The sequence below is a fragment of the Arachis duranensis genome, chromosome 7 (genome assembly GCF_000817695.3).
Source record: "Arachis duranensis cultivar V14167 chromosome 7, aradu.V14167.gnm2.J7QH, whole genome shotgun sequence".
Classification (NCBI taxonomy): Eukaryota; Viridiplantae; Streptophyta; class Magnoliopsida; order Fabales; family Fabaceae; genus Arachis; species Arachis duranensis.
Window position 1 is genome coordinate 5,708,168 of NC_029778.3, and position 12,784 is coordinate 5,720,951.

General features: G+C 28.2%; 2 protein-coding genes across 3 annotated transcripts in view; both read left to right on the forward strand.

Annotated features, from left to right (window-relative positions):
• LOC107496662 (uncharacterized) overlaps positions 1–7,748 on the forward strand; it is a 60,569-nt gene extending 52,821 nt beyond the window's left edge. For both annotated transcript variants that reach the window (XR_008001273.1, XR_008001274.1), the window contains one exon: positions 7,663–7,748. The gene's annotated coding sequence lies outside the window, so the exon portion shown is untranslated. The remainder of the gene's footprint in view (positions 1–7,662) is intronic.
• LOC127739666 (uncharacterized) lies at positions 3,096–3,963 on the forward strand. The gene is made up of 5 exons (XM_052251457.1): positions 3,096–3,144; positions 3,245–3,470; positions 3,555–3,645; positions 3,723–3,758; positions 3,864–3,963. The coding sequence occupies exons 1-5, from the start codon at positions 3,115–3,117 to the stop codon at positions 3,961–3,963; spliced, it is 483 nt and encodes a 160-aa protein (XP_052107417.1). The 5' UTR covers positions 3,096–3,114.
• Positions 7,749–12,784: the final 5,036 nt, after the last annotated feature.

The window sequence follows — 12,784 nt, forward strand, 5'->3', positions numbered from 1 at the left end:
TTTTTAAAAAAATAAAAAATCTTTTATTCAAAACTCAACCATCATGTATTTGTCATGAACAATTACTCAAAATTAATTTTACATTTAAATTTTTTTATCCATCCAATATCTTTTAACCATCATATCATGAAATTTTTTATTTTAATAAATAAATAAATTATAATAATGATCGAAATAAATAATTTAAAAAAATTCACCGAAACAAATATTTTTCTTTTATTTATTTATCTAAACGAGATAATTTTGCATGTATCTCATTTACACGGTATAAGAGAGTTAAACGCAAAACATGTATATCTCAAGATACATGTATTTTTTAAAAAAATTGAAAATAATAAAAACATTAATATTATCAATAATCCAAACTTTTAGCACGTTGGTAGAAGAGACTAAAATAGATATATTTGATCATTAATACTCAAAAAGGTTGATGGAATAATGGGGAGAGAATTGAAATGGTTATCTCTCACGTTATCTCCCACTATCAACGTGAGTGATAACCGTTTCAATTCTCTCTCTACTATCCCATCAATCTCTCGTACCAATTGGCAAAACGATTATTTTATTTTTTAAATTTAAATCAATCCAATTGGATCATAATTTAAACTAAAATTTTCTATGTACTCTTTTTGAGTATTAATTGATCAAACATATTAATATTATCATGTGGGGAGAGATTGCCCATTATTAAGAGAGATTGATGGGATATTGGAGAGAAAATTGAAACAGTTATCATGTGAATAATGGGAGATAACCGTTTCAACTCTCTTCTACTATTCCATCAACCTTTTTTTAGTACTAATTGATCAAGCATATTTATTTTAATATCTTCTACCAACTTTTTTATGTACTAATTACATGCTAAAAGTTTGGATTATTAATAATATTAATATTTTTATTATTTTCAATTTTTTAAAAAAATATATTTATCTAATTTACACTGTAAACGAAATATATTTATTTATTTATTAAAATAAAAAATCCTCGTATTATGGGGATCCTCATTTTCGCAGCCTCGGACTAAAACTCACTACACATCTATAATTTATTGCCGGTTTCTACTTCTTCCACCGTCGATTTCTGCTACATCAAGTGGTAATTGGTACTTATATACCTAATTCAATTTACCCAATACATATTCAGAATTTAGATCATACACAAATTATACAAATGTAATTTTCTATTCTATTTGCTGTGATATATTGTTAGCATAATGAGGGTTACGTTTTGTGCTTTTTCTGGTTTTGATTTGTTAATATTTTGGATGTGGTTTGTTGTGCTTCTCTTTACTCTGTGTTTTGGGTTAGGGGGTTTTGAATAACAACGAAAAAAATAGCTAGTTGTTTTAGTTAATTTTTTTGCACCAATTTTGAAGAATAATTGTTCCAAATTTTGTATATGACTGAGTTTGGATTGAGAATTATGATTGATTATTTAGGTTAGATTTTAATCTGAGTACCAATTATTATTGTTATTGACGAGGTTATATAAATATATATATATATATATTCAAGTGAGATTTATTTTCTTGAATTGAGGATATATAACTGAACTCTGACAGCATTCTAGATTCCTCGATCCTCTAAAATTGATTTATTAATTCCTCTTCAATGTTGGCTGACCGATATTGCGCACTGGTCACATGTATAGAACCAACTTCGAGATTGGCCCTCGATTAGTTGTCTCTTACCTTCAGTTTTACTCAAGTTAGCTTCTGCTATTTCAAGAGTTTGTTTAACTTTTTCTGGATCAATATCACTACTCTTCTCGACATCATTTATTAAAATGGTGATCTTTGTTTTAGTAAATTAATTTTTCAATGGAGCAAAATGAGTGTTAATGTTTCTGATGCTAACTCCAATGATAAAACCAATTGACAAGGCTTGTTATATAGAAATGATCCATTCTGCTTATTGTTTGCAGAAGGTGTAGAAGAAGTGAAATTGAAGAGCAGTATGAAAGAAGCAGCAGCAATACCATACAATTTAAGATGTCATGGTCGTGTTATTGGCGACCGCTATTTGAGGCCTAGACAAGTCCAGCTTGATTATAGCTCCAACAAACGTCGCTCCAGACGCAGGTTATGCTTGTTACTATTTAGAGCTTCTTGCCTTCTCCTTTTACCGAAAAATAAAATAAAGACAATGAAAATACTAAACAATATGAACAATATATATATCGAATGTTCACACTAGGTGTACGAATGGTTATTTTAATATTAAGTTTTAGATGGTTAATTTGGAAGTGTACTGTATTTTTTATTTGATTAATAGTTGTTTATATTGTTCAAGATGGTCATTGTTTACCTAACACTCTCAAAATACGGATTTTTCACCTAATAACAATTCGCATCAAATTATCAATATATTGATTTCTTTCTTTTTTTTTTTTTAATATTCCTTTGCTTGAAAATCAATTGTTGTTTGAAGTCAAAGACAAAAGCCTTGTGATCCCTCTTCATCAGAATCTGATGAAGATGATGAACCCTGTTTACCCGAAGCTGGTAAAGATGAAAAGCCCCCTTAGCTGAAGGTGGTAACGTTGAAATAGAGTAAGTCAGCATGATTTTATTCATTTAACTTTTTTCGCTTATAGTTTATGGCATTACATTATTACATTATTATTATTATTGCTTAAATTTCCTTGTTCTTACAAATAAACTTCTATGTGACATCAAAGGACCCTTTTTATTGAAGGCGGTGTTAGAGGCACTGAACCTGAAGAAGTGTGAGTGCTTAGGAAAATTTATTTTATTTTTATGGAATGTTCGGGTAGAAATAGATCTCTTTTTATTAGAAAATAAAAAAGCTATCGAATGAATCGTTGTACATTCTAAATTTGAATTAAGAATTCGACAGAAAATTCAAGTGGTTATTAACAAAATAACTATTTTTTGATAATCTTATATATCTTTATTGTATATTTTTGTACATATAAAATATATATTCTAATATATTAATAAAATATAATATTAAAATTATTAAAATAAAAAATATTATTTTTTATGAATATATATAATATTTTTTATATTAAATATATTTTATTATTATTAGGAAATCTTTTTAAATGTTTTTATTTATTAAAATAAATACGTTTCCTTATCCATTAGCTGCAATGAAACACTACAATGATGGGCTAAAAGAGGTAAATTAACTTGTTAGTCCTAGTCTATTCATTTCTTTTGATTATAGTACCTTTATTAAACAATAAAAACAAAAATTCTTCCTTGTTATTTGTTTTTCAGGAAGAGCAATACGAGGTTACTGGTACTCGTGGAAAAGTGTGCCGTTATTTCAAAAAACTTGGGTATATACGGCTACTGCACTTTATAGCTGAGCCTAAATATACTAAAAACATGCCCAATGCATCAGAGGATACTGCTAAGCACTTTTATGCCAGGGTTCATCAAATGCCTAATCGTGAAACTCATGTGGATTACTGTAAACTGCAAGAAGAACCCTCACCACGTGGTATCATTACTAAAATTTTTCTTTCGTGCTTTCTATTTTTTGTGGCCCCGCTTAATGATGCGGCCTGTTCGGAATGTGTTGTAGGTCCTTCTCTACATGAAGTTGTTCCCTTGTGCTGTGAAACTTGTGGTCTTAAGGATCTGAAAGCACTTGAGTCAAAATCATTGGAATTGAGGTTTATTCTCTCTTTAATGATAGTGATTTATATTTATAAGAGTTTATATTGACTTGTTTTTTGTTTTGGAATTGAAGTGCTGATGGTGAAGGAGGAAAGGAGGAGTATTGGAAGTAAGAGTCATTGTTTCTCTTTTTATAATATGTTTATCTCCTGCATATGAATTATGATTTTTAATTGAAAATTGTTTGTTTCTATTTGCTTTTGTATGCTTTCAGCAGTGGTTATCACACCTCCACTCCTCCAAAACTTATTGTGGCATGCAGAAACCCAGAGTTCATAGCAGAACAAGCCGCCAGAAAAAAGAAAAAACGTTGAATGGATTTTAGAAGAATTGAACAATTAATGTCCATTCTGTGCTCATGTATGACTGTTCCTTCTGCAAGATTTCCTTGTAAACCAATGTTGTTTGCGTAGAATACTTTCTAACTTGACTACAGTAATATTAGCTAAGGTTTTCTATACTCGTTTTTGTTTATGTTTATATTTCCAATAATTCCGGTGGAAAATTACGGGAGAGGAGTGATAGGGGCAGCAAGTTCTGTAATTTGTAACTATTAATTAATTATTATTAGTGTTTTTAATGGTGTAAGATTACTCACTCTCCTTTTGTTGGTTAACTGTTGGCCAAATTTTAATAAATAACTAATAAAATTATTTAAATTCTATTTTAGATTTATGGGTATAAAAATTCTATTTTAAGAATTTGATTAATTTTAAATTGCTTGATAGTGTTGTCTTAAATAGAATAAGAATTTAATAATTTTTTTCATTCTTGTAAGTTGAATATAAAAAATGATGTCTTAAATAGAATAAGAATTTAATAATTTTTTTAATTCTTGTAAGTTGAATATTTTTATATTGTTCAAAATATAGGAGATAAATGAAGTTTTTAATAGTAATTAATTAAACACCTTAGAAAAGTATGCATCAAATAACATTTATTATTACTAATAATTTTTAATATACTTTTATATTTAATTTGGCATAAATATAAACTTGAACAAAAATATTTTGCTTTAAAAAAATTTACTTTTAGACTTGAAAAAAAATATCCTGATAAATAGTTTTATCACGAATTTTTTTTCTATGTTAATAATCAAGATATCAACTCAAAATTGAGATAATAAAAATAACATTTTTTTGTAAAGAGAGATGACAAGTCCATCATTTCTAGTAGTGTTTAGAAAAATTTAATGAATAGAATTTTTGGATTCAACTCTTCACTGCAGAAAACTTTTTAGAATATTACTTTCTTATCTTTTAAATTTCAGACAATTTAATATTTCAATCATATTATAATAATAAAAAATTAAAAATATAAGAATCAAGTATCATTTTACTTTGATAGTTGTATTTTGTATTCTATAAAAATATTATGCCTTTCAAATAAATAATAGTTTTTATTTGTTTTTAAATTTTTTAAAATTTTTGAAAAATTAATTTTAATTAATAAAATATGTGATAACTTCTTAATTAAACACACAGTAAATTACTGATATTTTATAATTTTATAGTTTACTATTGATATTTATTATATCTCTTTTATATAACGGTCAAAAATAAACTTATGAAAAAAATTTATAAGATTATTTTTTATATCTTGATAAATCTTTTGAAAAACTAATTCAATAATTTAATATTATGCCTAAATTATGTAATAAAAAAATATAATTAAAAAAATAATATTTTCGTTTAAAACTCGGTTCCTCTATATTAAAATTTATGCATTTGTCCCTTATTACAGTATTCTTCATTCACTCTAATTATTTTGTGAACAATTAGTGATCAAAGAAAAAAGGTTGTCTTACAATAAATACAAGTGAGATGACTAAATACCAGTAATTGATGCATTTTTATTTTTATAGAATTATGGGTATCTAATTCTGTTTTACAAATTTAATTAATTTTAGATTACTTGATATTTGATGTCTTAAATCAAATAAGAATCTAATAAAATTTTTCAATATTTGTAATTTTAATACTTTTATATTATTCAAAATATAGGAGAAATAAATACATTTTTTAATAATAATTAATTCAATATCTTAAAAAAATATGCATCAAATATCATTTATTATCATTAATAATCTTTAATATATTTTTATATTTATTTTGGTATAAACATAAAATTGAAAAAAACTATTTTGCTTCAATAAAAAATTCACTTTTAGAATTGAATAAAAATATCATAATATAATAAATATAGTTTTATTTCTAATTCTCTTTCTACATTGATAATCAAGACACAAACTCATAATAAAAATAATATTTGTTAAATAAATATACAACTACTCTACTATCTACAGTAGCACTCAGGCAAATTCAACCATAAATTTTTAGATTCGACTCCCGGCTGTAGAATAAATCAAATTCTTCATGTATGTTGTTAATAAAATTTTCGTCCTCGGTTTGGAAATTGAGATTATTTTTACCATTTTTTTTCCCGGATGATGAAATTGTGTTTACAGAGTAAAAAGAACAAGAGAAGATGAATAAAGATAAGATATTCAAGCTTACAAAGGGATTCAGGGGAAGAGCCAAGAACTGCATAAGGATAGCAAAGGAGAGGGTGAATAAGGCCTTGCAATATTCTTGAACTTTCTTATATACTCTTACCTTCATATCTTTACTCATCTCCCTCTTGTTTGTTTCAGTGTCAATAATATTGTAACCTAAATAACCAACCTTCTCATAGTTGAAGTGTTTTGTTTGTTCCTTAACATCAGGAAGAGTTTGATTTTTGTTTAGTTTTTTATTGTAGAAAACAATGTCTCCTCTTACTATACTATGAGCCTGAGGCACCTTCTATCCAAGACCAAAAAAAAAAAAAGATAAAAGAAATGTCAAAGAATCAAAAGTTTTTCTCTTATTAATCTCATAAATTTAAGTTTGAGACATTCAATCATTAATAATAAATGCTAAGTTAATGATAACTTGGTGTTCTTAGAGGAAATTTTCTCATACAAGGATTTTTTCATTTTAGTACTTAGTGGGGTTTGTGGTCAACCCAAAACCAAATAAAAATAGAGGATCATAATGTTTATCACCAACATTCATAGGAAGTTTGTCAACACTTTCGAACTATAGTAATTACTTAATGGTAGTAATGTCTTAAATAATATAAGAATAATCCAATAATTTTTTTAATTTTTGTAAGTTAAATACTTTTATATTGTTTAAAATATAGGAGCAATAAATAAAATTTTTTAATAGTAATTAATTAAATATATTAGAAAAATATGCATTAAATATTTACTATGACTAATAATTTTCAATATATTTTATATTTAATTTGATATAAATTTAGAATTAAAAAATATTTTGTTTTAATAAAAAACTCACTTTTTGAATTGAAAAAAATATTATGATATAATAAATATTTATATAATTTTATGATTAATTTTCTTTTTATGTTGATAATCAAGACAGCAACCAAACTTTAAGATAATAAAAATAATATTTATTAGACAAGTACACAACTAATTTAGTATCCGCAGTAGCACTCAGGCAAATTCAATGATTAGAATTTCCGGGTTCAACTCCCGGCTGCGGAACATTTTTTTTGGGAATTATTCGTATGTTAACTAGTTAGCTAGTTTTGTGTTCTACGGCACCTTAATTGCTACCCATCTGATTAAAGTTCGGATTTTTTGTATAACACAGAGTTCTTAATTATGAGTTGATTATTCCTTAAAAAATTGGGTGGCGTTTCATATAAATGTTGGAGCTTAAGTTTGATGCATCGGCTCCTACCACATGTTTTCATTTGTAAATCTTTTAGACAGTGAGTTGTTGAGTAAAACTATTATGATATTGTAGCAATACTTGATTGGATGTATGTGTTAACGCCTCCAATGTATGCATATATTATAAATTGAATTCTACATGTTATATCTTACCCAAGGTCGTAGAAGAAGTAGCCGCCAGGAGAAAGAAAAAACGTTGAATGGATTTTAGAAGAATTGAACAACTAATGTCCAGTCACTGTTCCTTGTAAAACAATGTTGCTTGGGGAGAATACTTTCTAACTTGAATACAGAAATGCTAGCTTAGGTTTTCTAGACAAAGTTTATGTTTATATTTAGGCTAATTGTGTTAGTAGTTAGCTACAAGAGTGGATTATTTTTATATCACCTTTTGTGTATGTCACAGGACAGATTTTACAGGTTTTTTTTTTTGGTGGTGTTTGCCTATTTGGGACTGGCTGGTGGGTTCTCTCAGTGTTTAAGAGAACTTATTCTGATGATGACCTGGAATAAGGTTGTTATTTTCTCTAGGTCTAGGAGACACTTTTCCCATGAACATATATGGTGAGTTATAGAATGGGGCTGGTATGAAAAGGATTGTAGGGGTCTTTGAACTTTTTGACACAGTTTTCAGGTTTTTTTTTTTTACACAGTTTTTTTATGTCGGTGGTTTTTTTGTCGATTTTTTATTTGACTCAATAAATTGTCTAATAGCCTCTAAAATATTTGGCATTCTCTTAACGTCCTTACCTTATATGATTTTATTTTTGATTCGTCTGGTCCGCATGAAGGCAAGGCCCATTGTTTTTACTTGATGTCCAAAATTTTAATTTGTTTGCTTTCCATTGAGCTGCACCGGGTTCAAATTCTCGTAGAGAAATATTGAATCATTTGTGTGTACTCCCATGTAGTATGTGTGAGTGGGTTGTGTGAATGGATAATGCATGGGTGTAATGCCTAGGATTAAGGACTGTCTAATCTACTTAACTAAAAAAAAAAAATCACAGCTACCATTGCGATGCCACCGTCCCATTAAGAAGATGAAGTTTTCATACAAGACAACCTATGAGAACTACATATTTGTTGTAGTGGTTTTTGGTCAGGGACTCGGGCCACCAACCTGGCCAGATCCAAAACAAAAACTATTTTCAAGCTGACCCGAATTTCAAACTTATGTTTTTCTTTCTCGTTGGCGTGAGACTGAAACAAGCTTACCTTGCAGCTGCTTCTCTTGGCAAATCAGTCATCCTCTTCTGTTCACCGTAACAGTACTTAGGTCCAATTTGGATAGCCAACTTAATTAAGTTCTTTTTGATAAAATAACTTAAACAATAAATGACTCTGTTATGCACTTGTTAAATGAAATTCTTGATCCTCTATTCTAAAAGAACCAAACAGAAGCAGGAAACAACAAGTAAACAAAGGTTAGGATTTCATCTTGTGCGGCACTCATCTCACTCTTCCAGTGAGGGGAATGCAAGGTGGTTTTGTGAGGGGTGGGGCCTCTCGGTCCCATGAACTAAGGGAGGAGGTGAAAGAGAGATCCGTGAAAAAAGGGAGAAAGACTAACGCAAACGATGCTTTCTCTGGCGGACGAGCTCTGTAACCACGCTCAGAGGAGTGGATGGAGGAAGGGGCAGAGAATAATGTGGTATAGAGGGAGGCTCACGTCGAAAAGGTCCCTGTAACGACAGAAGAAAACCAGATGGCACAGGAGGAAAGAGCACGCTCTTTTGCAGACATGGTGAAAAGCGGAAGAAAAACTGGAAAGGGAGAAGTGGAGGTCATGGAAGCAGACACAAACCACGAGAAAACAGAGGAAGATGAAGAAATGGAGGAAGAGGATGAAGTGGTTATCAAGAAAATGTCGAATGGGCTGTACAATTTAGTAATAGGAGAGCACATTAATGAGGAGAAGATTGGAGGCAATGTGGGGAAAGCATGGCAGTCTGGAGGTGATAGACCTAGGAAACGACTATTTTCTTGTGCGCTTCTTTAATTCAGAAGATCTTGATTATGCGATTATGCAAGATCCTTGGAAAATATTTGATCACTATTTAGCTGTTCGCTTATGGAAACCAGAGTTTGATCCAGCCTTAGCTACCATTGATACTATTGCGGCATGGGTTAGGCTGCCGGGAGTTGCTATTGAATACTACCATCAGTCAATTTTAAAAAAAAATTGGCAACATCATTGGTAGAACCATCAAGGTTGATAGCAATACGGCTGACATTGATAGGGGTAAATATGCAAGAATCTGTGTGGAATTAGATTTGACCAAGTCACTGATTTCTCATTACATGATCAATGGAGTAAAACTTGCAGTAGAATACGAGGGTTTGCATCAAATCTGTTTTTCTTGTGGAAGAGTATGACAGACAACGGTACATGCCCAGAGAAGAATCAAGCTACAAAAGAAAACGGAGGCAATACCATCAGCAATGGAGGAAACAAAGGAGGAGAAGAAGAGGTTGAAGAAAGGGGTAGTAGTGGAATTACGGAAAAGGATAAGGGTAAAAAGGTCATTGATGCCTCAGAGAAATCATACGGTCCCTGGATGATTGTGCAAAGGTCAGTACGTGACAAAAAAAACCTTGAAAACAGGAGAATATGGAAATAATCACGGAAGTACTGGTAAGATGAAGGAAGGCATGAAAACAGGGAATCTGTCTAGATTTCTTGTGTTACAAAATGAGGAAACAAGTGATAAGGAGGACCAAAATAATGGGATGCAAAAGGAAAAGGAGGTTGAGGTACAGATTATCGAAAAAATGATACGGGTAAACAAAAGGAGAAAAATTAAAATTATAAAAATTAAGTATTATTTTACTTGCCAATGAGATATAGTCAAATGACATAATCTCTTCATATTCATCTAAAAAGTCGCGAATTCAAGTCTCTTTATCTTTAGTAAGAAAAAAAGTATCATTTATTTTGTTATTTGTATTTTATATTTTATAAAAATACTCTGCCTTTCAAATAAATAATAGTTTTACTTGTTTTTAAATTCTTTAAAATTTTAAAAAATTAATTTTAATTAATAAAATATGTGATAACTTCTTAACTAAACACACAGTAAATTACTGATATTTTATAATTTTATAGTATATTATTGATATTTATTGTATCTCTTTTATTTAACGGTCAAAAATAAACTTATGACAAAGAATTTATAAGATTATTTTTTTATATCTTTGATAAATTTTTTGAAAACTAATTTAATAATTTAATATTATGCCTAAATTATGTAACAAAAAAATATAATTAAAAAACTAATATTTTCGTTTGAAATTCGGTTCTTCTATATTAAAATTTATGCATTTGTCCCTTATTACAGTATTTCTACATTCACTCTAATTATTTTGTGAACAATTAGTTATCAAAGCAAAAAGGTTGTCTTACAATAAATACAAGTGAGATGACTTAATACCAGTAATTGATGCTTTTTTATTTTTATAGAATTATGGGTATCTAATTCTATTTTACAAATTTAATTAATTTTAGATTACTTGATATTTGATGTCTTAAATAAAATAAGAATCTAATAAAATTTTTCAATATTTGTAATTTTAATACTTTTATATTATTCAAAATATAGGAGAAATAAATACATTTTTTAATAATAATTAATTCAATATCTTAAAAAAATATGCATCAAATATCATTTATTATCTTAATAATCTTTAATATATTTTTATATTTATTTTGGTATAAACATAAAATAAAAAAAAATTATTTTGCTTCAATAAAAAATTCACTTTTTAGAATTGAATAAAAATATCATGATATAATAAATATAGCTTTATCTCTAATTCCCTTTTTACATTGATAATCAAAACACAAACTTATAATAAAAATAATATTTGTTAGATAAATGTACAACTATTTTATCATCTGCAATAACACTCAGGCAAATTCAACCATGAATTTTCGGGTAAAGAATTTAGTAAGCTGAACAAGTACCTTTTATGTGTTGTATTCCTTTAGTTCTTGAACTTTCTTATATACTCTTACCTTCATATCTTTACTCATCTCCCTCTTGTTTGTTTCAGTGTCAATAATATTGTAACCTAAATAACCAAGCTTCTCATAGTTGAGGTGTTTTGTTTGTTCCTTAACATCAGGAGGCGTAGTTTGATTTTTGTTTAGTTTTTTATTTTAGAAAACAATGTCTCGTCTTATTATACTATGAGCCTGAAGCACCTTCTATCCAAGACCAAAAAAAAAAAAAGATAAAAGAAATGTCAAAGAATCAAAAGTTTTTCTGTTATTAATCTCATAAATTTAAGTTCGAGACATTCAATCATTAATAATAAATGCTAAGTTAATGATAACTTGGTGTTCTTAGAGGAAATTTTCTCATACAAGGATTTTTTCATTTTAGTACTTAGTGGGGTTTGTGGTCAACCCAAAACCAAATAAAAATAGAGGATCATAATGTTTATCACCAACATTCATAGGAAGTTTGTCAACACTTTCGAACTATAGTAATTACTTAATGGTAGTAATGTCTTAAATAATATAAGAATAATCCAATAATTTTTTTAATTTTTGTAAGTTAAATACTTTTATATTGTTTAAAATATAGGAGCAATAAATAAAATTTTTTAATAGTAATTAATTAAATATATTAGAAAAATATGCATTAAATATTTATTATGACTAATAATTTTCAATATATTTTATATTTAATTTGATATAAATTTAAAATTAAAAAATATTTTGTTTTAATAAAAAATTCACTTTTTGAATTGAAAAAAATATTATGATATAATAAATATTTATATAATTTTATGATTAATTTTCTTTTTATGTTGATAATCAAGACAGCAACCAAACTTTAAGATAATAAAAATAATATTTATTAGACAAGTACACAACTAATTTAGTATCCGCAGTAGCACTCAGGCAAATTCAATGATTAGAATTTCCGGGTTCAACTCCCGGCTGCGGTAATGATTAGAATTTCTGGGTCAACTCCCGGCTGCGGAACATCTTTTTTTTGGGAATTATTCGTATATTAACTAGTTAGCTAGTTTTGTGTTCTTAATTATGAGTTGATTATTCCTTAAAAAATTGGGTAGCGTTTCATATAAATGTTGGAGCTTAAGTTTGATGCATTGGCTCCTACCACATGTTTTCATTTGTAAATCTTTTAGACAGTGAGTTGTTGAGTAAAACTATTATGATATTGTAGCAATACTTGATTGGATGTATGTGTTAACGCCTTCAATGTATGCAATGTATGAACATATATGGTGAGTTATAGAATGGGGCTGGTATGAAAAGAATTATAGGGGTCTTTGAACTTTTTGACCCAGTTTTTAGGTTTTTTTTTTTTTACACAGTTTTTTTTATGTCGGTGGTTTTTTGTCGCTTTTTTATTTGA